The 24,095-nt window shown below is 49.4% G+C and overlaps 6 protein-coding genes across 6 annotated transcripts; 4 read left to right on the top strand and 2 right to left on the bottom strand.

The window, feature by feature from the left end:
* Window positions 1–651: 651 nt before the first annotated feature.
* On the top strand, window positions 652–1,252 carry STEHIDRAFT_125269 (uncharacterized protein). The gene is made up of 2 exons (XM_007309575.1): window positions 652–762; window positions 848–1,252. The coding sequence occupies exons 1-2, from the start codon at window positions 745–747 to the stop codon at window positions 1,061–1,063; spliced, it is 234 nt and encodes a 77-aa protein (XP_007309637.1). The 5' UTR covers window positions 652–744; the 3' UTR covers window positions 1,064–1,252.
* Window positions 1,253–3,749: 2,497 nt separating this feature from the next.
* On the top strand, window positions 3,750–4,914 carry STEHIDRAFT_115151 (uncharacterized protein; the record flags this gene model as incomplete). Its single annotated transcript, XM_007309574.1, has 4 exons — window positions 3,750–3,967; window positions 3,999–4,096; window positions 4,211–4,569; window positions 4,627–4,914. 4 exons carry the CDS (start codon window positions 3,750–3,752, stop codon window positions 4,912–4,914), a joined length of 963 nt encoding a protein of 320 aa, XP_007309636.1.
* Window positions 4,915–6,562: 1,648 nt separating this feature from the next.
* On the top strand, window positions 6,563–8,231 carry STEHIDRAFT_115150 (uncharacterized protein; the record flags this gene model as incomplete). The annotated part of the gene is made up of 3 exons (XM_007309573.1): window positions 6,563–6,632; window positions 6,997–8,123; window positions 8,199–8,231. 3 exons carry the CDS (start codon window positions 6,563–6,565, stop codon window positions 8,229–8,231), a joined length of 1,230 nt encoding a protein of 409 aa, XP_007309635.1.
* Window positions 8,232–9,698: 1,467 nt separating this feature from the next.
* On the bottom strand, window positions 9,699–12,179 carry STEHIDRAFT_115149 (uncharacterized protein; the record flags this gene model as incomplete). The annotated part of the gene is made up of 7 exons (XM_007309572.1): window positions 9,699–9,810; window positions 10,121–10,163; window positions 10,210–10,220; window positions 10,338–10,650; window positions 10,706–11,020; window positions 11,673–11,859; window positions 11,961–12,179. 7 exons carry the CDS (start codon window positions 12,177–12,179, stop codon window positions 9,699–9,701), a joined length of 1,200 nt encoding a protein of 399 aa, XP_007309634.1.
* Window positions 12,180–17,007: 4,828 nt separating this feature from the next.
* STEHIDRAFT_172031 (uncharacterized protein) lies at window positions 17,008–20,503 on the bottom strand (the record flags this gene model as incomplete). The annotated part of the gene is made up of 13 exons (XM_007309571.1): window positions 17,008–17,358; window positions 17,452–17,636; window positions 17,733–18,200; window positions 18,366–18,581; window positions 18,656–18,706; window positions 19,523–19,559; window positions 19,630–19,680; window positions 19,736–19,831; window positions 19,905–19,952; window positions 20,012–20,087; window positions 20,138–20,315; window positions 20,373–20,423; window positions 20,473–20,503. The coding sequence occupies 11 exons, from the start codon at window positions 20,501–20,503 to the stop codon at window positions 17,980–17,982; spliced, it is 1,056 nt and encodes a 351-aa protein (XP_007309633.1). The 3' UTR covers window positions 17,008–17,358; window positions 17,452–17,636; window positions 17,733–17,979.
* A 2,609-nt stretch (window positions 20,504–23,112) lies between these two features.
* STEHIDRAFT_161956 (uncharacterized protein) lies at window positions 23,113–23,622 on the top strand (the record flags this gene model as incomplete). The annotated part of the gene is made up of 3 exons (XM_007309570.1): window positions 23,113–23,175; window positions 23,248–23,417; window positions 23,496–23,622. The coding sequence occupies 3 exons, from the start codon at window positions 23,113–23,115 to the stop codon at window positions 23,620–23,622; spliced, it is 360 nt and encodes a 119-aa protein (XP_007309632.1).
* Between the last annotated feature and the right edge of the window lie 473 nt (window positions 23,623–24,095).

Below are 24,095 nucleotides of genomic sequence, written 5' to 3'. Positions count from 1 at the left end.
ACTTCATTGTCCTCGAATGCCCATTTAAACAATACCGCCCGTTCCAAGCATGTCGCGCAAACTCTGCACCAGACTAAATCCCAATCTGTACGTCCTCTCGGTCTCGCAATGATGAGGAGCGTTGACTCCCCAGATTCCTACGTTATGACAGAAACCTTCCGCCATCATTCATTCCAACAAACCCTCCGCATTCGCTACTCTTACGAACGCCTCTGAATCTCTCTCGACATCGGCATTCGCATCGAACACTTCGCCTGTATCAAAATCGTCGACTCCTGCCAATGAGCAGCCCCTTCACACCAGCAATCTTAGGTCTCCGAGTCTCCGAGGCTCTACTTCGGGTATAATTAACACGCACGAGCTCAACGTAAGTGGTATTTCCATCTTAGGAAGCGTACGTTTCCCTGTTTACTCCTTCTTCAACCGATAGGCGTCGACGTCGTTATCCAGGATAGGTAAAAGAGCACATTCGTCTGCTTTCATGGATGAATATGTCTCGCCGGCTCCGCCGTTCAGTCTCATTGATCGTGTATGTTTTCATATCACCTATATATATAACAGTGTAGGCTGCAACTCGCATCTTCCTTTCCATAGATCGAGCCTCGGGCTATGCAATCGACTACGCTACCAGCTCGCAAGCGTCCGCATTGCTTCACCGGCGCCAACACTGACAGTGGTACTGTTCCCTGGTCGAAAGTAATTTTGAATCGTGCTAGGACGGCTGCCGATGGCTTGTTGGACAGGATGACACTCGATGACGACGTGAGTCTCTAATCTGACTCTGTGGTGCACTGGGGCTACATGTGGCGGTGGCCCTTGACATCTTGCGTTTTCATATTGTTTTCAGGGAGATGAAGAGGACGATATCGACCGCAATATTGTGAAGGCTGAGCAAAAAGAAGATATTCTCTCGTCGCCTGCGCCCTCTAGTCTTTACCAGGTCAACGAACAACGCATGGAAGATACGCAACTCAGGTGTTCTACCACTGTGAAGACGGAGACTGTTTACGATATCGGGCTACGTTCTTCTGCCTTTAGAACTTCGTCGAGGCGTAGATTCTGACTATCTTGGTCGCTCATCTCTCTTGGCGTCTGGTGTACTGTCTGGCTTTCCAACGTTCCTTGTCATCGTTACACACTATTCGGGATACTCACTTGATTCGTTCAGGCTCTTGTACTGTGGCTGGCTCGTCGTTTTTATAACCACCGTCCACATACTACATCTAGCCTATTTTGTCTCTCTCTTTGCCGCCGTTCCCTAGGCGAGGAACTCAGTATGGGCCGACATTATTGTACCCATGCCTCGGGCTCGACTACAGCTGTTGTGCTTCATGTTGACCGGGAAGATCATCGATCGTTAGTTTCAGCCGAACTAGATATGACGGCGCAAACTCAACAGAAGTAGTATACTCCGTCAATTCCTCGCTTTGTGTTACTTGGCACTGTTTGTGCGCCACACAACTTTTGTCTCTCCTTCGTCAGCTTTGTCAATGAATCTCTGTATCGTATATGCCGAACTACTACCACGGGTGGGCTCTGGATCTGAGTCCCCAACTGCTGCCTCCATGTGAAAAACGAACTTCACGTTCACGTCAGTTAGACTTGCATCGACGCCCGCGAGCTCCTCTGTGCTCTTGCCTGATTGTCCTCCCCGCCGTACTGGATGTTACGTTCGTGTTGTGACACTCAGAGATACCCATGCCCTGCCTATCTCATGTACGACATTGTTCTACACAATAAAGAACACCACTTAGCTTCGACATGCGCTCAATGACGTCGACTCTCTATGTTCCTAGGTCGAGCGAACGTCCTGCGACACTCTGCTCCGTTTCGAACTGAGTTCAAGATTATATGTGAATTACAGTGTACTACTGAGCTATGAGCAGGAAACCATGCTCTTCCTGGTTAAACGGGGCTGCGATGAGTGGCTGCAGAAGTTGAGATCACACCATGAAGTGTTCAGCTCGAGCTAGCTAAGAGGGACTTGGAGGGGCCAGAGTAAGGTCAAACTAGCAATGGGCATCAATCTTATCTTGATTTATACTATTTCTTTCGCTGAACTTTCGCTAGGCCTCTCCTCAACCAGTTGTGTCAACTTTGTGCATTGTATGCCCTAGGATCGAAGACGCAACATAAATACAAAGCCATATATTCCTCCCGGGCTCTACAGATCGCGCATAAGTCATTGCACTTCTTAGACGTGGAACCCGTTCGAAACAAGAACAAGCGAGAGACCCTTCGTATGAGTAGATTGAAGGATTTTACGGCCGCTGGAACGCAACGATTGGATAGTATAACGCCGTCTGGGCAGATACTCAGTTGGACCAGTGTCGGAGAAGACGTATTATAAACTCTCGCGTCTGAAGTATAAGTAAGTAGAGCTGCGTCCTGTGCCTACGAAGATCAGGGCAGGCCGAAGTTGAACTGTAGAGAACACGGTCCACCAGGAATATCGAGAGTGAGTACTAGTCGTATCCTCCCTATAGCGAGCATCTTCGAGGCGAGATGTGTGGCAGTCGTGGAGAGGTTCGAGTGACGATCGTCGTCGTCGAGGAAAAAATCGCCCTCTCGGGGCCACCTCGCCACCTCAATATTAATATCACCATGGCGTCGCCACATTGCGTCGTCCCAACCTCCGACCATCTTTCTTCGTCTTCACTCGCTGCTCGTCAAATGCACTCTTTTTCGTCCGTAACAAAATGCTGGCGTTCCACAAGACACAGTTGATCGGGGCTATGGACGACACCGATCTCTGTACGGCCAAGAAGAAGTTTTCTAGTCCCTTCTCTCGATTCCCCGTCACTTCACCCTCCTTCGTATCACTCCCATGTACAGACCGACCGGCCGAATGAATGACTTGCTAACTACCATCGCCCACGAGAGTCGGCTCCTGCATGATAGCCTCCTTCCACAACCTCACCTCCGCAAACGCATCCACCTCCTCGCACGACCTCGTTCGGTGCGTTCTGTTCATTCTCCTTTTCATTCTCGTTTCATCTGGCACGGTACTACGGCGTCGCTTCCGAGATATATGTGTCGCTCTTCTCCATCATCCTTCGCACCCTCTCCCTCTTTCATCCTCCTCACCTCGTCTTTAATCGATTTCATCCTTCGCACCACTCTTCATCCTTTGCACCCCTCCTACTTAGGTCGTCCACCACCTTAAGCTAACTAAAATCTCCCCCCTCTCACATTCACAACAAATCCAAACAGATCCGCATTAATAAGCCTCCTCGGCACCAAACACGTCGTCGGCCAGATATAACGCAAGATCTTGAATATGAGAGAGGTGATTGGGGGGCAGCAGACTGTTATGAACTTTTTGTATTAGAATAAAATATATATCTTTCTTACCTACATATGCATGAGCAAAAGAAAACAAAAAATACCCTCGCCACAAAGACGGCAGTCGAGGCAAATCAGCGATGGTTTGACTCGGTTGCCGGCCCGGCGATCTTACTTACGCCACCCCGCTCGGGCCACTTCACTGATCTCTATCGAGATCATCTCCTCCTCGTTCCTTACTCTCCTCTTCGAGTCACCTTTGGTCTTGTGCTGCTCAGTCATTCACCTGATTATTCATGTACTTGATTACTGAGCTATGTCTTCATCCTTGGCTTTCTATTCGTTACTCTTGAATGTTGCTTAGATGGCGCTGCAAAGACCACTACGACGAGTACAAAGTCTCACGGGAGGCGTATAAATGTGCGAACGAAACTGTTGAAACGCTGAAGAAGAATATTCCAACGATGGAGGAAATTTCTCGGTTCACTACTGTTCAAAAGTCGTCCTACGCAGACTGTACGCAGGAGTACTTGCAGGCGTTGCGGGAAGAGAAGAATGCAAGAGAAAAGCATTCAAGGTGTTTCTTTCCCAGAGGTGGAGGTCCTGTATGTCCTGCTTCATGGCCGGCATACTCTGTACTCGAACTCACGTTGATATATGACCAGTTGACAACGGGCACAAGGTATACATACAGACCTTGAATGGTTCAATAGCAAAGACGTGCAAACTTCTGAACGCACTCGGGAATCAGCGAAGGCAACCTCCGACATAAAGGTGATCATGACCATGAGCATGGCGGATATATTCCAGCGTAAGTGAGACCACACCGATTGATTTGAATTTGTAATGATTCACAATGTCGGTGACCTGACTATTCAGAACAAGCCGAAGGAAGAGCCTGCTCTCGCTCTTCATATGAATCTAGGGATGGAGTTCGGAGTCCGAAAGAACCACGGGTCCAAGATGCAGCTTAGGAAGGGAGAGAGTAGCGCTGCCAAATTACGGCTCATCACCATCCTTCGTACTATTGTTCCTCTGCACATGCTAAGTTCGTTTATTCTGTGTTGTACCAGTGCCGGAGAACACGGCTGTTCTTTCAACGATCCTTCTCGCATGCTACGCGCGATTCATGGTGCAAATACTGACATTCAAGTCCTTTTGTCTTCTCTGCAAGCTGCCCACGAATACGAAATGGCCATCTCCGATGATATCAACCACTCGAAGTCCATGATAGTGAATATTTCCAAGTTCAACCCTCTACCTTACAGCAACGCACACAGCCCAGTGAGGCTCTCAGGCCACGCCACCCCAAAAGCCGACCCCATCTAGTCCTTCCATCAGCCCATGGGCCTCACCGCCGCAACAGAACCTTCGCACAATCTCCACGATTGGATACTACTCTTAAGTATGACGAAGGCAACAACAAAGAACGGAGGCGAGAATGAAGAACGGAGGTATGACCTAGAACTCGAACGAAACCAAAAGTATGAACAAAAGCACGACCCATCACTGTCCCGTACTGCAGCACCACGCTATCAGGAGGCCAGAGTCAGAACAAACCATGCGTTGATGCATGCAGGGATGTATGCCTGTATGCTTATGAGTGCCGTCATCGGAGAGCTTGACTAGAATGGCTCATGGCCGAACGAATATCTCATTAGCACTAGCACAATTAAATGATGCTCTTCTCGGAGTAGTATATGGATCCAAGACTCAATGTCCTATACATAGCACAAAGCTCGAAGTATGAGGCGAAGCAAAAGCTCGATGTCTCATACCGAGCAAGGCCCATCCGCAGTCCGAGCTTCTGTCAAACTTTGAGTCTCGAACGAACGCTCAAACGCTCGGCCGCCCGAACGCCTAGGCGCGACTACGAACGCCCGAACACTTAAACAAAAACACGATCATATGCACAACAAATGCAGCCCGGCGGCCTAAGCCAGCACGCAAGCCACCAAGCCAGTCATCCAACCCGCCGTCGATCCAGCCCAGAGAGTGAGCCAGCTATCCGACGATGTCAGTTCACCACCGTTAATCGAAGATAGCCGTTCACCAGATACGATAGTGGTTCACTGGAGACGATGTCGATGACGATGACGATACGTCCGGTTCGGATTGGGTTCGAGCGCGTGCTGAGGCTGATTCAAGACTTTCTGCGGCGAAAGGCGACGCGTGCAATGTGTAGAAAGAACCTCGACCACAGGAGCAATCTCGAACACCGAAGAAGGAAAAAAAAACGGAGACGAAAACACGAAACACGAGGATCCAAGAAGAACCGAGAGGGACGAAGAAAACGAAACGCGAACACAAACACCCCTTCCATCGTCATACCAAGCAAACGAATATCAAAAGGGATCCCAAACAAATCTAAGAGAGAAACAAGAACACAAAGAAGCGCACAGTCTGTGTCAACGACTCGATTAGGGTTCTCTAGGTCGCGCTTGACTTGTTGAGACAAAGCTGAAGAGGTGGCTAAGGGAGGAAACAGACCAGAACAAGTCTGGGGATTTATTCGAGTGTAGCTACTAGTTTATATACATCCAGAGATAGAATAAACGAGTAAGCATAGATGACCCAGATGAATAAGTACGAAGAGCAAATAATGTCGCCATAGAAAGTGTCGACGAATAGAAAGGCAAGTGAGGGTCGTGGAGATTCGTGAGCGATAGGCAAATTGCACTGGACGCGGTCCTCATTCCACGTCTGACAGAGATTCTGTGCGGCATCTTCGGTGACGGTACGTGTCAAGAATTCGTTGCATTGTAGAAATGTATATTTCCTTACCTGAGGGTATATGGGATTTGGTGGTTCTGCCCTTGACGATGCTGAGCATCGTGGTCTGTGTATGGGCTCCGAGTATTGTCACAACCTCTCATGCTGGTCCACGTCGCAATTAGCGGCGTGCAAGAAGACAGCATGTCGGTCTAGACTTAGTACACCATTCACAAAATTCACATGCATTGACCTTGGCGTGGATAGGAATGGGCAGGACAGGTTTGTGACTGGAACCAACATTTTATAAATCGATGAGGAGAGGCTGAGATAGAACCGAAAGGAGGTGGCTAAAAGAGATGTAACGACCAAGCGCCTTAACACTGCTCCAAGATCGGGATACATTCTCACCACTCGCCACAATAACTTCAATATCACAGTGCTGGATCTATGGTACCATCCATGCCACCACGATCATATTTAAATTTACTGCTTCTCTGCTAGACCGCAGCCACGACAACTACACATTGTCAGTTCGTGTCCGCTATTATATCCGAATGCAAAAATGCAAACACCGGTGGCGCTTGAGCAGGTGTATGCAGTGCCAACGGCTTGGTACCACAATGACGAGGAAAGTACGTATTGCTGTACGCGGCAGGTTTCTCCGATCCAAATTCCCTCAACGATCTGCTAGGCACCCTCTAGCGTGGCAGCAAACAGGACATTATCTGGATATAAGCCGTTTTGTTCGGTGGCCTTGTGTCAGAGACGGAATTATGTGTGGGATAACCAAAGCCACATCTAACCGAACATGCTGTTCGTTCACCCCAACTATCCATCGCCTTCTCCAGCCTTACATCGAGAAGGCAAACCTACACCAACGCGTTCCAGAGCAGACGATAGAGCCACATGGGGGCAATGACATCAGACGCGGAGTCGTGAGAAGCACTTATGGACTACCTATAACTACTGTGAGATAACACCAATCGACACATCCAGCGCTCAATCGCCCTTTCACCGATACCATCGAGCCTTCCTTCCCCACCGAGACATTCTTCGTCCCTCAAATGTCGGCTCTATCGCATAACACTCCAGGCATTACTGATATGGGAGCACCTTTTGCAGACACAGACGCAGACATCATCATACGTTCCTCCGACCTCTACGACTTTCGCCTCCATCGTTTCATCCTCTCAAAAGCGTCGGACGCCTTTCGAGACCTCCTTTCGATTCCGCAGCCTATAGATTTGGCTCGTAGCATCGAATTGTCTGACGGCTATCGAGACAGATTGCCCATCATAACCCTATCTGAGAACCATCGTATTCTCGACGTCTTGTTCCGTATCATATATCCCGTCGATATTCCAAGTGTTTCATCATTGCATTTGGATGTCCAGAACTATCCGAATAGCCCATGGCGAAAATGTTACAGTGACGGTACCCGCATCAGCGAGTTATCGGATCTCCTAGACGCCTCCGATAAATATGCTCTTATAGCGAGAGTTCCGTCTACTTTCAGCTCGTTGCTACTGTCAGTGCCGAAGATAGGCTACGGGATGTATGACCTTGTTCACCCAGAGACCGTCTTACGATGTGCCTGTCAGTACGACTTGACACAGGCGGCAAACGAGATGGTGAAGTTGACGTTGCAGCGAATGCGCGCACAGGTCACGAATCATAAAGACCTCCAGGCGTTGACAGTGCCACAGTACCGCGCCATTCTAGACTATCGAGAGCAAGTCACCACCGCCGCAATTGAGACCGTCAGGCCTGCAGGCAAAGACAGGGAGATTCTGATCGATGGAGATAGATTCCCTGCGTGGGACTCGGACTGCAGCCCATCTTGCACTTGTCGACGACAATACATCAAAACATTGGAATATGATCCTACTGGCGGTGAAATCTTCCGCTCTCACGTACTCTCCCCATACTGGGTTCAGAAGTATCTCGATAATTGCGCCGATGCTTTATCAATTGTGCCTCATACAAAGTCTGTCAGGCATAGCGTTGCCATGGACCACGCATTCCGAGATGGCATGAAGTGCCCTCATTGTAGGCATCATCTGTATAGGCTGGATGAATTTGCGGATTGTATCGCCGCGCTAGTAGAGTCCAATATATCAAAGGTGAGTTTTGTGATCAGTGTATGCGTATGAACATCGTCGGATGAGCTTCTTCTCATCTCTACGGCTCTCCCACAGATACCGCTGCCGTTTGGGGTGAAGGGTCAGTAGCTTAGCTGACACCCGTAAAGGACAATTTGCATGAAGTACGTCGCTAGTATTTATATCCGAGACTTCCTTCCATTGTTCAACTGTAAAGTGCACTCACTGCATGCATTAGAAATCCCGATGGAGATAAATACATAAGGGGCACGAGGCGATACAAGACAAAACTATAAAATCCGATGCAAGAGTGCCGAGAAGCCAGTGCGGAGTTGCAGTCGTGCTAACAGATCGTCTGTGCTTGATCACAAAATGTGTTGGGTGTACTGAGTTCTGGAGAGTTCGCTAATGTTAAAACGTGACTCATTGACCGATCCTGTCGAGCTGACATGGTGGCATTGAATAAAAAAAGCATATGGGTGTTACTGAGACAAGAATGATATACAAATCGAGGGTCGCCAGCAAAACCAATGGTTGGTACATGTTGAAAATCAAATCCAACCGAGAAGACGTACCACAATCCCCGTCGTTATGCGGTTCTAACTGCCTGGGGGATTGAATGAAGACAAATATAGCCTTCTCCTTGCACTGGAAATGTTGCTGGAGAAGTCCCCTGCCCGCCCCTGGAAATACAACTTGCGGTCTCGTATGCACAGATGTCAGGGATAAGACCAGGATGAAGATGAGGGGGAAATCATGCAGAATGTCGGCTTAAATGTGTTGTTATAACTTGCTGTAGATGGACATGGAATATCTCGAGAGACATGTGGTGGAAAGGGGATGAATATCGTGGAAGGACAAGGACGGTGGACCCGAAAGACATAGCGTCTTAGATATAATAAGATATCAGTGTCCACCACTGAGACGTGAGGAATTCGGCGATTCGTATTTAGGAATATGATGACAATATCTCGGACAAATCTAATGAGGTAGTGAAGCAGCAGGTGGTGAGCAGAGCACTAAGTGCGACGATGGCTTGCTTTCATGTGGAAGTAGATGTGATGGTGATAGTGGGAATGGAGACCGTGAACCGGAATGTACATATACACTAATCTAAAGAGCCTAATATATAGGGTCAATACTGAGCGCACAGACCAGCCAGGGAATACAGCGAAAAACGATACCAAGTCCCCGAGACAAAAGTCGAGCGCCCTGAAAGCGGAATCAGACATGATAAATAACAGTGGCTCCTTGATGTACGGGGACAAAAGAGGGTAGAACACGCGAAGTCTCAGAGCAGATATGAAATTCCTCGAGGTGGAGAGCATCGAGACAACATTGAGAAGACCTCTGACAGTTGTATGGTCAAGCCACGAGGTCGACGGAGCTGAGCCACGTCGCGAGTAATCCCGGGACGAGCAATCGCCTCTTCTCCCACTCCCTCACGCTGTTCCCGTCTTTCTGCTCGTCCTCGTTCTCTACGTACTCCTAACACCAAATGCATACATGCTAGCTTTATTATAAAGTAACCGCCCCTTCTGATGTACAATGCCGGCCTGTCCTGATCTATGTTACCGCAGGGTGCAGCGTTCTGTTTCAGCCTTCGCTAGACGGGCCTATCTCTTTTTGCACCATAGTCGGGACCTTCGATGGACTCATAATTGCATAGTCAGTAACATAATCTGCATCGGTGCATGATGCTGACTGACTAGACATGGCCGTGAGGTGATGTGTCATTGTTTTCCGTTAATATGTGGTGAGAAAGGGACGGGAACTCTGCTTATCCGATGACACATGAAGATATATATCTCTCGGTCATAGCACACTCGCGGTATTCTACTGATTCTACGCTATTTTTTGGTTGAGAACGGTTCTCAAGTCTACCATATGATCTGACTCATCTTTCCCCCATAGGTATCATACAACGTACCAAGGCTATTCCTATGCCTTGCCTAGTTTGCTACCGCACTCTCTCCCTCGTCACTTATGTATCCATCTCTTCACAGTGTCGAGCGCACCCTTCGGCGATGGAAGACCACGTCGTGGACTTGTTCGATAATACTATCAGCGCTATGCGTCATATTATGTCGAAAGTACCTTCACTTACGCTGAAGCATCCTGGAGCACAGAATAAACGGAATCAATTGACGCACGACGGCGATCACTGCTAATGGTCCGATCGCAAGCATTAGTCGTCATAGCATACAGAAAGTGAATTAGTGTAATTTCACTTACGCTGGAATGTCCTCCCACATAGAATAAACTGAGTCCACCGACGCGCAGCGGCGAATACTGGTGTGACATGGGACCAATTCGCACTCGAATGATTCTTTGTTGCCGACTGTTCTCTGAGTAAGGATCTCGGTCCCACTGTCGTTATTGTCTATCGGAGGAGAAACCGTGAACGTTCTAACAAAGTCATGATCGTTCTCGGCAACTACTTGGAGCGTCTTCTTTCGGGCTTCCAGGGTGGCGAGGGCGTTCTCACATTCCACAATCCGCTCTTCTAGTCTATCCACGCGGTCTCGGTGTTTTCTGTTTCCTACCTCTTTAGAATCACGACTGTTAGTACAGATTAACTTCACCATAATGCAAGACTGTACCTCCTGCAAAAAATTTCTTGGTATGCTCTTCTCGTTCTGTCTTCTCAGCCCGTATCTCCTCCAAAACCATGCGCACCCAGATTTCCGTATCCGATATGATCTGGACGGTTGGAAGTTGATCGATTTCCACTTTTGAAGGGATGCTGCGACCCTCTAGGCGTTTATGATACCTTTTGTGCGCCGACTTGTACTTTTCATATGACTCCTGTTTCTCCTGACCGTGATCCTTGCAGAATTTGCTTCGGGGAGCGGCCTTCACATTACAGCGAGTACCTTTGTCCTCTCTCCATGTCTGACAGTTCTTCGACTTTACATCTATAGCCAAAAGTCAGATAAGTAGTGTCGAGCATCACTGATGTTCCACGTCTGCCTATGGCTGCAGATGTTAGGGACTTGCCTTTTTTCCCCATGATAAGCTGAAATCGCGTTTTGAAGAGAGGAAGGTGGATTGTGTCTATAGACGCTTAGAGGGTGCTCGACATCTCAATGAGAGGTATCCGAGAGTTCATGTGGCTGAAGCTGAGAACAACGACATCGATCTAAACCTATCGTAGTTTTCACAGACTTAAAATTGAACTATTTATGTCATCCAGGGGTAGCATATGATTACCTGTGAGCGGTTTTTAGTCCTGAAAAGTAGCTCCGGGTGATTAGGCCCTCCCGTTCGAACTGGAATAACCGCTACTTAGTAGTGGGTTCTTAGGTTGTTCTGTATTCTGCCTCCGTTTTGCAGTAGATCGACTTTTGTTGACTGAATGGGTGGCTGTGCTGGTCTAGCCCTCTCTGTCATTTGTTCCTCCCGGCTTTTTGTTTTTCGGCCCGTGCGCCTCTACAATTGCTTTTCAATCTCCGCTGCGTGTCTCACCGCTCGCCCTTGAATTTTTTCGGTGTGCGGCTCCTTCTCCCATTCCCTTAGCGTCGCCGCTCTCTGGTCATTACCTTGTCGATTTGATTTTGGTGCGTCTACAACAAGCGCTTTGCTCGACTGCTTTGCTCCAACTCTGCCAACTCTGCTCTTCATACTCTGTCGTCATGTCTGTGCGCTCAATCTCATATGCTTGCGCGTCTACGTTAAATCGCCCGTCTCCTGCCTCAGAGGAGGCGCCTTCATGCCCTTCTCCGCCCTTGTCGTTAACATTTTCTCTACATGTCACCTGCTGAAAGTTCTTCTTAGTCTTATCCATAAGTTGAAAGTCTTGCGCGAATCCACTCGCCCCTTCGTCGATTCTCCCTCGGACTCTGTCGCCAACATTACGTGGAGATCGATAACCTCGACGACGAGGAGTTCGACTCTATCACTATCGGTAACGCTCAGGCTTCTCCTCCAACACTCCCTGACGTAGCCATGGACGACTTGCTGGGATCCATTGACGAGGGCCTCGAGACCGACGCGGCCAATAGGCGTAGGAGAGCCGAGAAGAAGAAGATGGCTAAGAAGTAAGGCCTTGTTAACGTCGCCGCTAATGGCGGGCATCTGGCATTCTTTCTGAATTCTTTTTGGCGACGTATCTAACGCTGTACGTTCTTTCAAGCCCCCGTCTGATCTGTGGCAACTCTTTGTCACCCTCTATGGTTTATAATCTTTGTCAGGGCAATCACTTGGCGTCGCTGCCTCTTTTTCCCGTTTCTTGTGTTTCCTTTTTTCCGTTCTATTCATCATGTGTCCGACCTTAATTGCGCTCCGTGTTTGTTTCGACCTCGCAGCTACACTCTTTACTTATGCATTTTTGCGTTCTCTCCTTTGTACCATTCCGACTCTTATTGTTTTGTTGTCAATAGAAAAATGCTGCTTGGTCCTATTCCTTTGTGTGAAATTTGCCGCTATCTTGCTATCTTGTCAATGCTGCACGGGCAGGCGTGGCGGGCGTTGCCACTTGTGGCCCTTCCCGTGCTTATAATTACATGGTCGTTCTATGGACTAATCTCCACTATTCCACCGTGAGCGGCATCGTTCTCCCACGCTATAAATGCAGGATTCCTTTCCACCAGGCTGGTCCTTGTGCGCCACACGTTTTCGGCAGCCGCACATAGCTGCGCATGACTAACGCTACAACAACGTCTTCCCCACTAACACTAGCTCACGAAAGAATCTAAATCGATGAATTCCTAAGCTTCATAATCCTGAAAACTCCGATTGGCGACAACTTTAGTCAACTTCATGCTACTATCAGATTATCTTTGAGTGCTAAAAGTGCCACCGGTCTGAATTGGCACCGTTGGTGGACGACTCTAGTACTTTCACTCTAACAACTAGGTCTGACTTAGGGTCTATCTACATCGATGCTACTGAAGATAGCTCGATCTCGCATACAACTGTCCTCCTCGAGGCCTGACATTTCACGCGACTGCAGGAAGAGAGTGGAATGATTCCACTCTTATGTCACCCGTCTCGATTTCCCCATAAATACACAAGCTCGCGGATCCTGGCACTTTCCTTGCAAAAGAAGAAAATAACAGAAAATGGAGTCAGTAACGAGGATCTGAATCCGCCGTCAAGGAAGAAGCTGATACAAGGACGAAATATATGAATGATTACATATCGTCACTGACTGTTCCGTGCTGAGTGAATATGAAGATGGCAGTACTAAAATTTCAAGTACTGAGACGTGGGCCCACGCGTTTCCGCTAAAGCAATATTCCTGTATTCTTCTGTAGATGTCGAAAGCCACTTGAACGTTGAGAGATATGAGTGGGGAGGAGAAGGTGGGATCGATGCATGCAGCATACGAGAAAGGGGATGGTACACCTAAGGATGCTACGAGCTTGGAGTAATTTCCGTAAAGAGGCAGCGGTGATGAAGTTATGGGTGAAGGTGAAGGTCGATGAAGAGGTGACGAGGAAGAAAAAAGCATGTAACGTCGACAGTTCATGGTCCTTCATGGCCCAATACTCGATCTCGACGAATGTACGGCTGTCTCGGATTAGGATGACAACACGGCTGCAACTCTTACTGAACCATCAGCACGGCAGTAACCTGTGTTTACAAATCATTTATTATCTGTCTATTCGTAAGGAAGAAAGGATTGAAGACCCAACTCCAACTCGAATGAAGGGAAAAATCAAGAACAGCACACGACCACGGCCCACGACACGTCTCCGACACGTACTGCAGCTCGACCACTCGATCAATGTGAAGCTAATGTTCTGGCAATATGACACGGAGCGCATGCTCGAGGTGTTATGGAGCGAGATCTAGATTTACTACACATCACATGCGCTCGAAGGATCATACAGAGTAAGGCTCTTCGGCTGTTCAAACTTCGAGCTTCGTTCGAATTCAGAGCCTCGGATGAACACCCAAACAGGGATAAGAATGCCCGAACGTTCAACTCCCCGAAAGTGAATAAGAACGTGAGTTTATACGCAGGAAAATAGACAGCTAGACAGCCGTACGCGTCCAGGCAGTGCGGCCAATCAGGCAGCCTGTCCAAGTCAAAGCTAGCCGTTCGCCCGAGACGATGGCCTTTCGCCCGGGGCGATGTCCCTTGATCGGAGACGATGACAACGGCCGTTCGCCCGAGACAATGGACCCGATACGATGAGAATGACGATGCATCGAGCAAGATATTCGAGCATTGTCTGAGGTCGAGGCCGAAAGGCGACGCATTCCATCCGCAGAACCAACCTCTACCATCGAATAAAAGTGCAAAATGAAACGGAAATACTAAACGTGAGGATCGAACAAGAGCGATAGAAACGAGGTGCGGCGGAAAAAATACGAAAAGCAAGGACAACCAAAGTCGAGCCAAAAAAAGAAACGCACATTCTGCTACCCCCAATGACCTCCCTCATATGCATGTTCGAGATCTCACGCGATATCTTGCAGACGAGAAAAGAAAGAGAGGCGCAATGGGTGAAAGACGAAGGGCGAGGGAAAAAGAGTGGCGTATATATCTCAAAAGCGAAGCAAAATCATCGCACAGAATCGCCGTGCCGGCAGTAGAATAAAAAGACGAAACAAACGATGAGCCAGTCCCACTTACATTCGGTCGCGCGAGGAAGATGCTGCGTTTGCGGGGGCGAGGTTGTGAACGGAGACGATCATGCGTGAGGACACGACTGTTAGGTTCGATGGTAAACAATAAAGCAGTGAGCGATACGGAGGATGAAAACGAGACGGGGAATGGGGACGAGGAAAAGGGAGAAAAGAGGAGAGGAGGAGGATGAGAGGAACACACTAGAGAACTTTTTCTTGACCGTACAGAGATCGGTGCCCTCCATGGCCTCGATCATCTGCGTCTTGTGGAGCGCGAGCACCTTGTTGCGCACGGTGAAGAGCGGCATTTGGCATTCATATCTGAACTCTGTGGGACGACGTTTAACAAATAATCAACCATGGCAAAAGAGCCATACGCACCTTTGCGATCGGGGCAACAAAAAGTCTGCCCATGACACCGCACCACATACTGCCCAGCCGAATTCTGGATACTAAAAACTGAAACACCACGTCTTCTCCTTTATGACGAGCGTCTCGACGTGGAGGGCGCAGAAGGCGGCATCAGGGCTGGAGGAGGACGGATTTGGGTGTAGTGTCCGAAGAGACCCATTGTGAGTCGTTTCGATGTGGGTAATTGCCTTTGGGCGAGCGTGGAGGTATGGGAGGGTAGAACGCGAGGTTTATAGCGCCGAGGGAGCAACGGGGCGATGCACAAAGCGTTCGACCTAAACGTCGAGTGCCAGTTGAGACAGGGTCTGAATCGGCCGCTGTGCACACCGACCCCGAGCATTTAGTGTGCGCATTGTTTGGGCCTGCGTGGTGGTCGTGTTCAGTAGTTTGGGGAGAAGACAGCAGAAGCCAGCGAAGGCGAAGAGCGATGGTCGAAGGTTGGGACGAAGCGATGTGGCGACGCGATGAGCTCTTTGGATTGAAGTGGCGCAGAGCGCCGGAGTTCCATCGTACCACGTCGTATTCCGATTTGCATGACAGTCCTTCCAATTATCGTGAGACTACCTGAAAAGGATAGATTGGCGAGTAGATGTCCTAGCGCACCCGGAGATCTCAGTCAAGCAAGCACCGGTGATTCAAATTTCGCGTACCATCATGGTCGTGGGTGGCCTCTCCACGCTAGGTTTGGAGATTAGACTGAAGATAAACAACGGTGTCGATATCTTTTCGATTGTGCAGCTCAAGTCTCGTCAAAGAACTCTATGATATTCTGCCAAGGTTCCTGACCTCCGCCGCTCTTTCTCGCCGTCCTGAGACCTTCAACGGCACTGAAGGTGGTTATCCTAATGAGACTACGTCGGATAATCCTGAACATAATGCAGACACGCGATGGCGCTGTTGACGATCCCAAGGGCAGTTATTCTCTATCACGAGATAACTGTTGACACCAAAAGACGACAGGCATAACCGGATGCTTTTCGAATGATGGTCAGGTATATATCACTCCATCTCCGATGCAAAGTGACTGACATATCCTCGCCGCCGTCATATCTGAAAGACAGGGGCTCAAAGCATTTTAAATTCGATCAATCAAGACGCAAAATCATCCAATGATACCCGCAACCTCGACGACCACGAACAAATTGAGATGACAGTTGAGCTGAGAGGCAAGGGCCCGACACTGCTCGAAAGGGCGAAACAGGCACTTCTGTCGATGAGTTCATATCAAAACCCGCTGACAAGGTTCGCCAAGCCCATGGTATATCCGTCTGTAAAATATGGTGTTGGTGCGGCGAGCATTGCTTGGTGTCGCGCTAACGACGTCTAGATATGAGGAGAGTAGACAGAGTGTTGCCTGTGTCTGTCTGTCATCTGCACAAAACGATGCAGTCTCCAGACTCCATGTTTGCCCCATTCACTGTGTTCTATTCCTCTCCAGAGATATAAAATTGCAACTGACTGCCCTCTACGATCTGTGGTTGGGACTCGGCCAAAGCCACAAACATTTCTTTGATCCTGAAGAATGGTTCGGCATGCATATGGGCATATGCCCCGACCACGATCCATTCTTTATCAATGCTACACGAACCTTAGGACATGACGGATTCAAATCGCAACTCGTGCAGCCGAAACCAACGGACAATCAAATCTGGGAGAATTAGAGTGCGAGGAATAAATGGATGATCGACGGTAGTGAAGCAGGAAGTCTAAGCTTTGACTCGAATTCATCGTGTTCATGAGCGTTCTCGATGAACGGCAGAGCCGCTAGCGGAGTCCATGATGCACAACTTCGATGTTTACCAAGCTGGCTGAGTTCACCAAAAGAGAATCACGGAGCGGACGCAATTGGTGGAAGCGTACTGCGTGGAGTACCAGACAAGAGAGGAGCATCGAGCCATAAAATGGCCGTACGCAGGTGCTTACGCGTGTGCGTTGCCACAGCCAAGTGGCACCTCGATACGCCACCAAACAGCGGTGAAAGCAATCCCGGGGTATATCAAGGGAGATACACGCGAGAGAAATATAGCATCAAGGTCTATCATGCTAGACCTGGCGATCGGTGCATCACTAGGGAAGTGCCCATGAGTGTGGGCTGACGAGCGAAAGCGCATGAGACACCATCAAGGCTGAGACAGAGAAACTAGCAGCACTGGCAGTGCGCGAAGGCTGCCAGGGACATTCTTCTTCGTCCGCTATCTCGCCCCCGGGGCCCGATCATTGGATCCGGTTAATATTAGACAAGTCTGTTGTCGGCTGAGTATTCCACCTATTGGAACACGTGGCCAAACAGGGCTCGTCAGTCGATTCCTCAACCCCCGTACTTGTGCCGTAGTAACTTGGATGCAAAGAAAACACGCACGATTGGAGGACGCTCCTTCTCAAGCGAGACTTTGACTAGACCCGCGAGTGATGCGCATTTCGGAAAGGCTTAGAGATGTTGAGGGCGACGGAAAAGTTTACGTGATGGGAAGGCAAATGCGATGTTTTCCACTTTGATAGGGACATCGGACGGCGAAGGTGGACATCGTGGAGTTTCTAGAGAATCTGTCCGGAGGGTTTTACGCGACGACCGAATTAGCCACACTGATCGAGATGGACATGTACGAAGGGGGAGAGAAAAATGGAAAGGATAACCCATACCAGTGATGATTCCCTTCCATCGCCCTCTGCACGTTCTGACTTTACACGTAGGTCGGTGCCCACTCGATAATAATCCATCACCAAATCATTGATCGTCTCCGTCTTTACAGCCATCTCGACCTCCTTTCCAACGTTCTCGAGACCCCTTGCGACATCCGTTTCCGGCTTCACTTCCACCGCCTCCTCGCTGGTCCCCATGTCCGACTTCCACAGATTCGAATTCGGGTGCGGGACCTTCCCACTGGCCTCAATAGCTTCCGTTCAATCCGCCACACGAAACACTGTCGTCCCCTTTGACGTCGATATTGATCTCTGCGAGCTCGCTCATCCGGGCCACGCCCCTCGCGATGAGGGAGAGCTCAGAAGAGGATAGAAGGAAAGTAGCGATGTAACCGGTTTCGGGAGTGCAGAGACGCTCTGGTTCGACTTGGGTTGCGCGGACGTCGGTGTCTGAGATGCGGGTTCTGTCTGCGTGGTTGGAATAGGTACGATGATAGAGGGGGATGGGGAGGAGGGTAGGTGCGGTATTACATTTCCGTCAGCCATGACCATTGCGTTTACAAGTCTAGCAACCACCTGATGGCTTTTAAAGGGATGGAAGGCCAAAGAGAAATTTCGGAGAAGGATGCGTACCTTTCGCCTCATACATCACACTCAACGCATCGACTGCCTTCATCACCGTCGAGATCGCTCTATCCTCATCATCCGCAAAGCTACGTATCTTGGCTAAATCCTTCGTATTGAGCCGGTAATATGCGATCAAGGACAGTCGTGATGCACCAAGTCGTGAGCGAAGAGAGTGAGGATGCAGAGTGCCCGCGAGCCCTTGTCTGGCATGGCTTGAAGAGACTGCCGAACGGAGAGAGTCGAATAACATTAGTATAGCTAGTCATGCCCGCATCAAGGAAGAAATAAAACCATACGGCTCTCCAGCTCGAAATACATTTTGAAGCCGCCCATTAGGTCTCCTATAGCTGGAAGGGTTGGACAAGGGTCAGCTTGACGACTCATGTTCAAGTTTGGATGAACGCAATGAGATAAGCTGTGAGCATCGGAGCAAGAAAACGACGCCACCTTCAGCTATATCATTTCAACATATTCGCACTGTTCAAGGCCTAGTATTGACCATGGTATAATAACGAGTCAGTCGATATCGAGGTGCTGAGGTCGTGGTTGTAATGAGCAAGGGACGGGTGCCACTGTGTTGTGGCGTTCGGCCGAGAGCCGAAGGCTTTGGAAATCAACAGGTACAAACAACCACGTCGCTTTCATTCGTTGACTTCCTCGCGCTGTCTGAGACCCCTGTTCTATCCACTCGCTCACTGCGTATAACTGGATATCACACTCTAGATCCATGAGCTGCTCCCTTCAGTATGGACCTCGACGCGCTACCCTTGTGGTCTGACCCACGACCGGATATTCTTTTCTTGTCCTTTTCCTGCTTGTCAACCGACGCTCACTCGGCCTATGTCGAGCACTGGAAACTCCGAGAGGGATTCAGACCTGAATCGGGTCGCGAGGCTCGACCTCCAGAGAGATATCTTTGATGTTGAATTGACAGATGATACCGGTGAAGAAGACAGGCGTAGGCATCCACCCGCGGACTCGAGGGAAGGACCGCAGGGTAAAAAGAAGTTTACTGCAGAGGCTTTGAAAAATGCAGTACCGTTGTATTCATGCATTTAACTTTCCCTAACATTAAGAGGCCACCATGACTTGCTATTGGATATGCTCTTTCACAAGCAAAATACTAGGAAAGTCATCCGTCGGTGCTACTACTTGTCTTTCACCGAGCTTAGTGAATCCTAGGCTTTCGTACCACGCAGCCTTCGCAAGGATTGTCGATCAATATCAGGATTGAACAAGAATCCAGTAGGACAAGATATAGGCAGCTTACATTGTCCGCAGTCTGCGTAGACAGTCCCACCATTCTGTGCTCGCGCGCCGCCTGAACTAAGTGTCAGTCATTTTCGATGGCGATGTGACTTCGATGAACGTCGCACCTGGTCACAGACTGCATTCATGATAGATGTGGCGAGACCTTGGTGCTGCTCAGCAGGGTTGGTCGCAATGAGACTGACCACCCATTCCGTTCCGAGCTGTGGAGGCAATATTTGACTCAGGTTCACAAATGAAATACAGTTCACAAAGGAGACGCGCCCAGATACTTACATTTGGGCCTAGTAGAGATCTCAACCATTGAATATTGTCCTTCTGAAACTGATCAGCGGTGAGGATGTCAGTAGATTATAGCAGATGCGAGCATATCATGAACTTACACCCTCCCACCAACGTTTCGTTTCAGGGGATAATCCGTCCCAAAGCTCATAGAATCCCAGTTTCCGCTGCTCTTCGCTAGACCATAGTATAAGCTAGTGCAAGATCTGTCGTGCAAGGGAACTCACCTTCCCCAACAAGAGACGCCTGGCGGAAAGCAAACAGACACCGAGGAGATAGCAGAGGCATCTTTTCCGTCGTTCGCAATATAGAGCGAGCCTTCGAGCGCGCCACCTCGTAGCATAGAGCGGAAAAAAATGTCGGCAAGATTGAGATCACCTCCAATCATAGCTTTTAGCGCAGTATCTGTGAGAGGTCCAAGTTAGCAATAGGGATACTTAATACACTGGTGCATACACTGACCGCCGTCGTATGCGCGGATACAGATTCCGACCGCACAGTCAATCTGGGCATCTATGAACTCAGTTCGGTGCTCAATACGTCTCGGAGAGGTGGGGCTCACCCGTTGGATGCGGTACAAGGTATGCTGGCATGAAAGCGGGATGAGTGGGGACGGCGGGCGTGAACAAGTCACAAGAGCAAATACTTACCTTCGTCCGGTTAGATGGCACCGTTGTGAGCGGAGTGGCAACATCAGGTTTCTGCCGAGTTGCTCATGAGAGAATTCGGAGCAACATGCATCATCTTCTATCGCTTGTTCAGTCCAACACGATGTTCTGATGCACTGATACGTTTGAGCGTGGGTATGCATATTGCTTCCATGGAACACTCTTGATGTGAACTTATATCGAAAAAGAAATATCTAGAGCGATCTGTTAATCAAGATGGGTCTGACGGTCGAGTGCGATTTCTTCGTGCCTTATCTCTGATCGGCCCGTGCACCTGCTCGACTCCCATGGTGGAAGACGCACGCAAAATCGACAGCAGCAGGATACATTGGTAATGATGTACACCGTGACAAGCCAACAGGACCCAGGTATAATATGTTTTATCATGGAGATTGGGTCGGAGTAGGATAGCCGTCACAAATAGCCGCACCGTAAAGCAGCATAGAATGCAGACGAGAGAAGGGGAAAAGCAGTCAATGGCGAGTAGGTCTGAGTCAAAACCGCCGTTGAGGGGAAAGAATCGGAGGAAGAGACGCCAGAAAGGGTATACCGGTATGGAATTGGGATCGATATTGGGTGTCGAAGGAGTGTGACTGCAGAGCGCTCGGGGCTGTGCGTAGGAACACGAAGTGCCATGGTGTTTGGGGGCACAGAGAGATAGAAATTGTGATGCCTGAGCGGGGTGACATTAGGAATTGTAATAGACCGTATCTGCAGCCCAAAATATGAATGGGGACTTGAGAATATCAGTCTTTCTCCTGAAAATTTGAAAGTTTGGAGCGATAAAACAGGCGTGGAGCGAAGGTCTCAAATGGCGGTCGGAGGCCGTCCGAGCCAATCACAACGCGCAGACAGTGCGTTTCCGGCTTCCTACGACTTTTGAACGTCCAGCTTCGGTTATTTTCGAGTCTGCTGATAAAAAAGTGAGTGATTCTTTTGTTAAGAAATCTCTCATATTCTGGGCTGCAGATACGGTCTAATGTGCAAGATAAAACACAGAGGAAGAGAAGACGTGGTTAGAGCCGAGGTCGGCATGTTTTAACTTTTAAGAGGACGAAGACGTGACGCTCTTCGAAGTGGGCGATGAGATCGTGCATGTCGGGGAGACCGCAGCATGTTAAGTCTGGGCGCTGGGACACGTAGCGCAGTCTGTAATCTGTCGTCACAAGTGGAATACCCAAGGCGGATAGAAAGGCATGATTCGCGTTCGAAAGCTAGGAGCGATAGAACGTGGGATAACATCCCGAGAGCACGAGGGAGCGAAACCGAGGGCGAAGAGTGTAGGGTCAGTAGAGCAGAAATGAAGAACGGGAGAGAGCGACATACTCGAGGATTTCTTCTACCGTCCAATCCATGTGGCCCGTCGTATATCCGACCTGATAGTCTCCAACATCGAGCAAATCCTTGCTTAGGTTTTCAGGCCTTGTTCGGCAATGTTGTATGAAAGTAAATGTTCGGCAGCAGGAATGGGATGCATCCCATGGTCTATTCTACCCGTCAGGTTCAAACTAAACGAGAAACATGAAGCGTTTGGACCTTGCGTCTTGGTAGTTTGAGTTGCTGCTGTATGTACGAAACTCGGAGTTTTTGTAGATTGACAGCCGCGGACCCAGTGGCGTCACACATGCCATTTCATTTTGTCGAAGAGATCCGAAAGTATTTCCATTGTTAGCCAGCCATCTTCCGAGAGGGTTTGAGGAAGTGGATGGCAACAGGCACGGAGCAAGAGTCGAGTAAGACGGATGTTGTTCTTCTGACGGACTCGGAAGCAAGTCTAAGCAAGTGCGGAGGTCAAGCCACGAGGTTGACGGGGCTAACCCACGCGAGTGATCCCGGACTGATAAGATAAGATTACAGCAGCCTGTTCCCGCCTTTCCGCTCGTTCTCGTTCTCTACGAACTCCTAGCACCAAATGCTTACATGCTAGCTTCATTCTAAAACAAGTGAACAGCTCCCTCTGATATACAACGCCGGCCTGTGCTGACCTACGTTACCGCAGGGTGCAGCGTTCTGCTTCAGCCTTCGCGAGACGGGCCTGTCTCTTTTTGGTCTATCGTCGGGACCTTCGATGTAATCATAAGCATTGCATAGTCAGTAACATAATCTTTATCGGTGCATGATGCTGATCGAGTAGACATGGCTGTGAGGAGAGGTCTCATTGTTTGCTTTTAATGTGTGGCGAGAAAGGGGAACCTCCACACCATTCCTCTCCGTCATATTTTGTCCTCCATCCCTATCCTCAAGAGCCATTATTCCCCCTCCACAGCCTCCATCCACACCTCCTCCCGCGTTCCCTGTCGTTCCTCCTCATCCACCACCTCACACCCATATTCACACCTCCACCATACTGCCCCTATCCAAGTTGCTCAACAGTCCAAAGTTAGGTTTGCGCTCATAGACATGTCGGTCGCGCATAGCCAGGAGGCGCATTTCAGGGACCATTTGAAGCGGGTCGAGGATTGGTCGTGCGTTGATAAGATGTTGGTGGGGAGGATAGCGGAAGTCTATGGCAAGGCTAAGAGGACGGATGAGGGATGAGGGAGGTGGAGAGACGGCGGATCGCGCAGGAAGCTTGTCATGGGTTGTTGGAGGAGAGGGTGAGTCGCTGGTGGTTACACAGACATCCTATTCAGACGTGGGTGGCTGACGCCTTCGATTGGTTGGCGTAGGAGAGATTTGTCGAGCGACAGGACATGATCGGCCAAAGGCTGGATTCTTTGCAGGAGTTGGAGTACCCGAGGAGGATGCTAGACCATCCGGAAGACTCGCTCGTCCTCCAGACCGATTTCCTGTACGTGATCGAACGTGTCAACGTATGCATCAACTTCTCAAGACTCACGTACGTCCGTCTCCCTTCTCCTCCTCCTTTTTCTCTGTCCTCGGTTTGTCCTTGTTGCTAACCTCCATCTGAATGTAGCGCCATTTTCGGCAAGCGGAACTCAACCTCCTCCCTAATGTATAACCCGCGCGATGACAATCATCAATATGTTCTTCGTTGGATCTCCCCGTGTACTCACGCTGGGCCTCACACTTCGATTATCTAGGAGGTACGTTCTTTAGATTAGTTGTGTATATGTATCACGTCCATTGTACCCGTGCCACACTGCTGTTCACGCCACACTACCTTGCGTCCGCTCCCTTGCACCCCTCCACTTTATTCTTGTCTGAAAACGTTTATAGCGATCGTCGTGACACAGGACATCTGGTCTACAGCACTACACCAACTCTCGTACACTCGCTTCCTGTCTTCCCCCATCAACTAGCTCCGCCCCTCTCCTCGATTGAGCGATGAGCAGCATCGCATCTCAATCATCTCGCTGCTCTTTCACAGGTTCGTGTCCACTTCTCACATTATCATTTACCCGAGCTCTTGAGATCGTTGTTTTGTCTCTCGTGCATTGACACTGAGGCTGATGTATCATTCAGGATCGTCATACGGCGTGGTTCGCAACGCAGAAAGAGAGTTGGAGGTGGAGCGGCTGGGTCGTCGAGGTGGTACGTCTTTTCTTCACCTTTC

The sequence above is a fragment of the Stereum hirsutum genome (genome assembly GCF_000264905.1).
Source record: "Stereum hirsutum FP-91666 SS1 unplaced genomic scaffold STEHIscaffold_18, whole genome shotgun sequence".
Taxonomy (NCBI): Eukaryota; Fungi; Basidiomycota; class Agaricomycetes; order Russulales; family Stereaceae; genus Stereum; species Stereum hirsutum.
The sequence above is the reverse complement of the archived record's forward strand: the minus strand, read 5'-3'. Positions and strand labels throughout refer to the sequence as shown.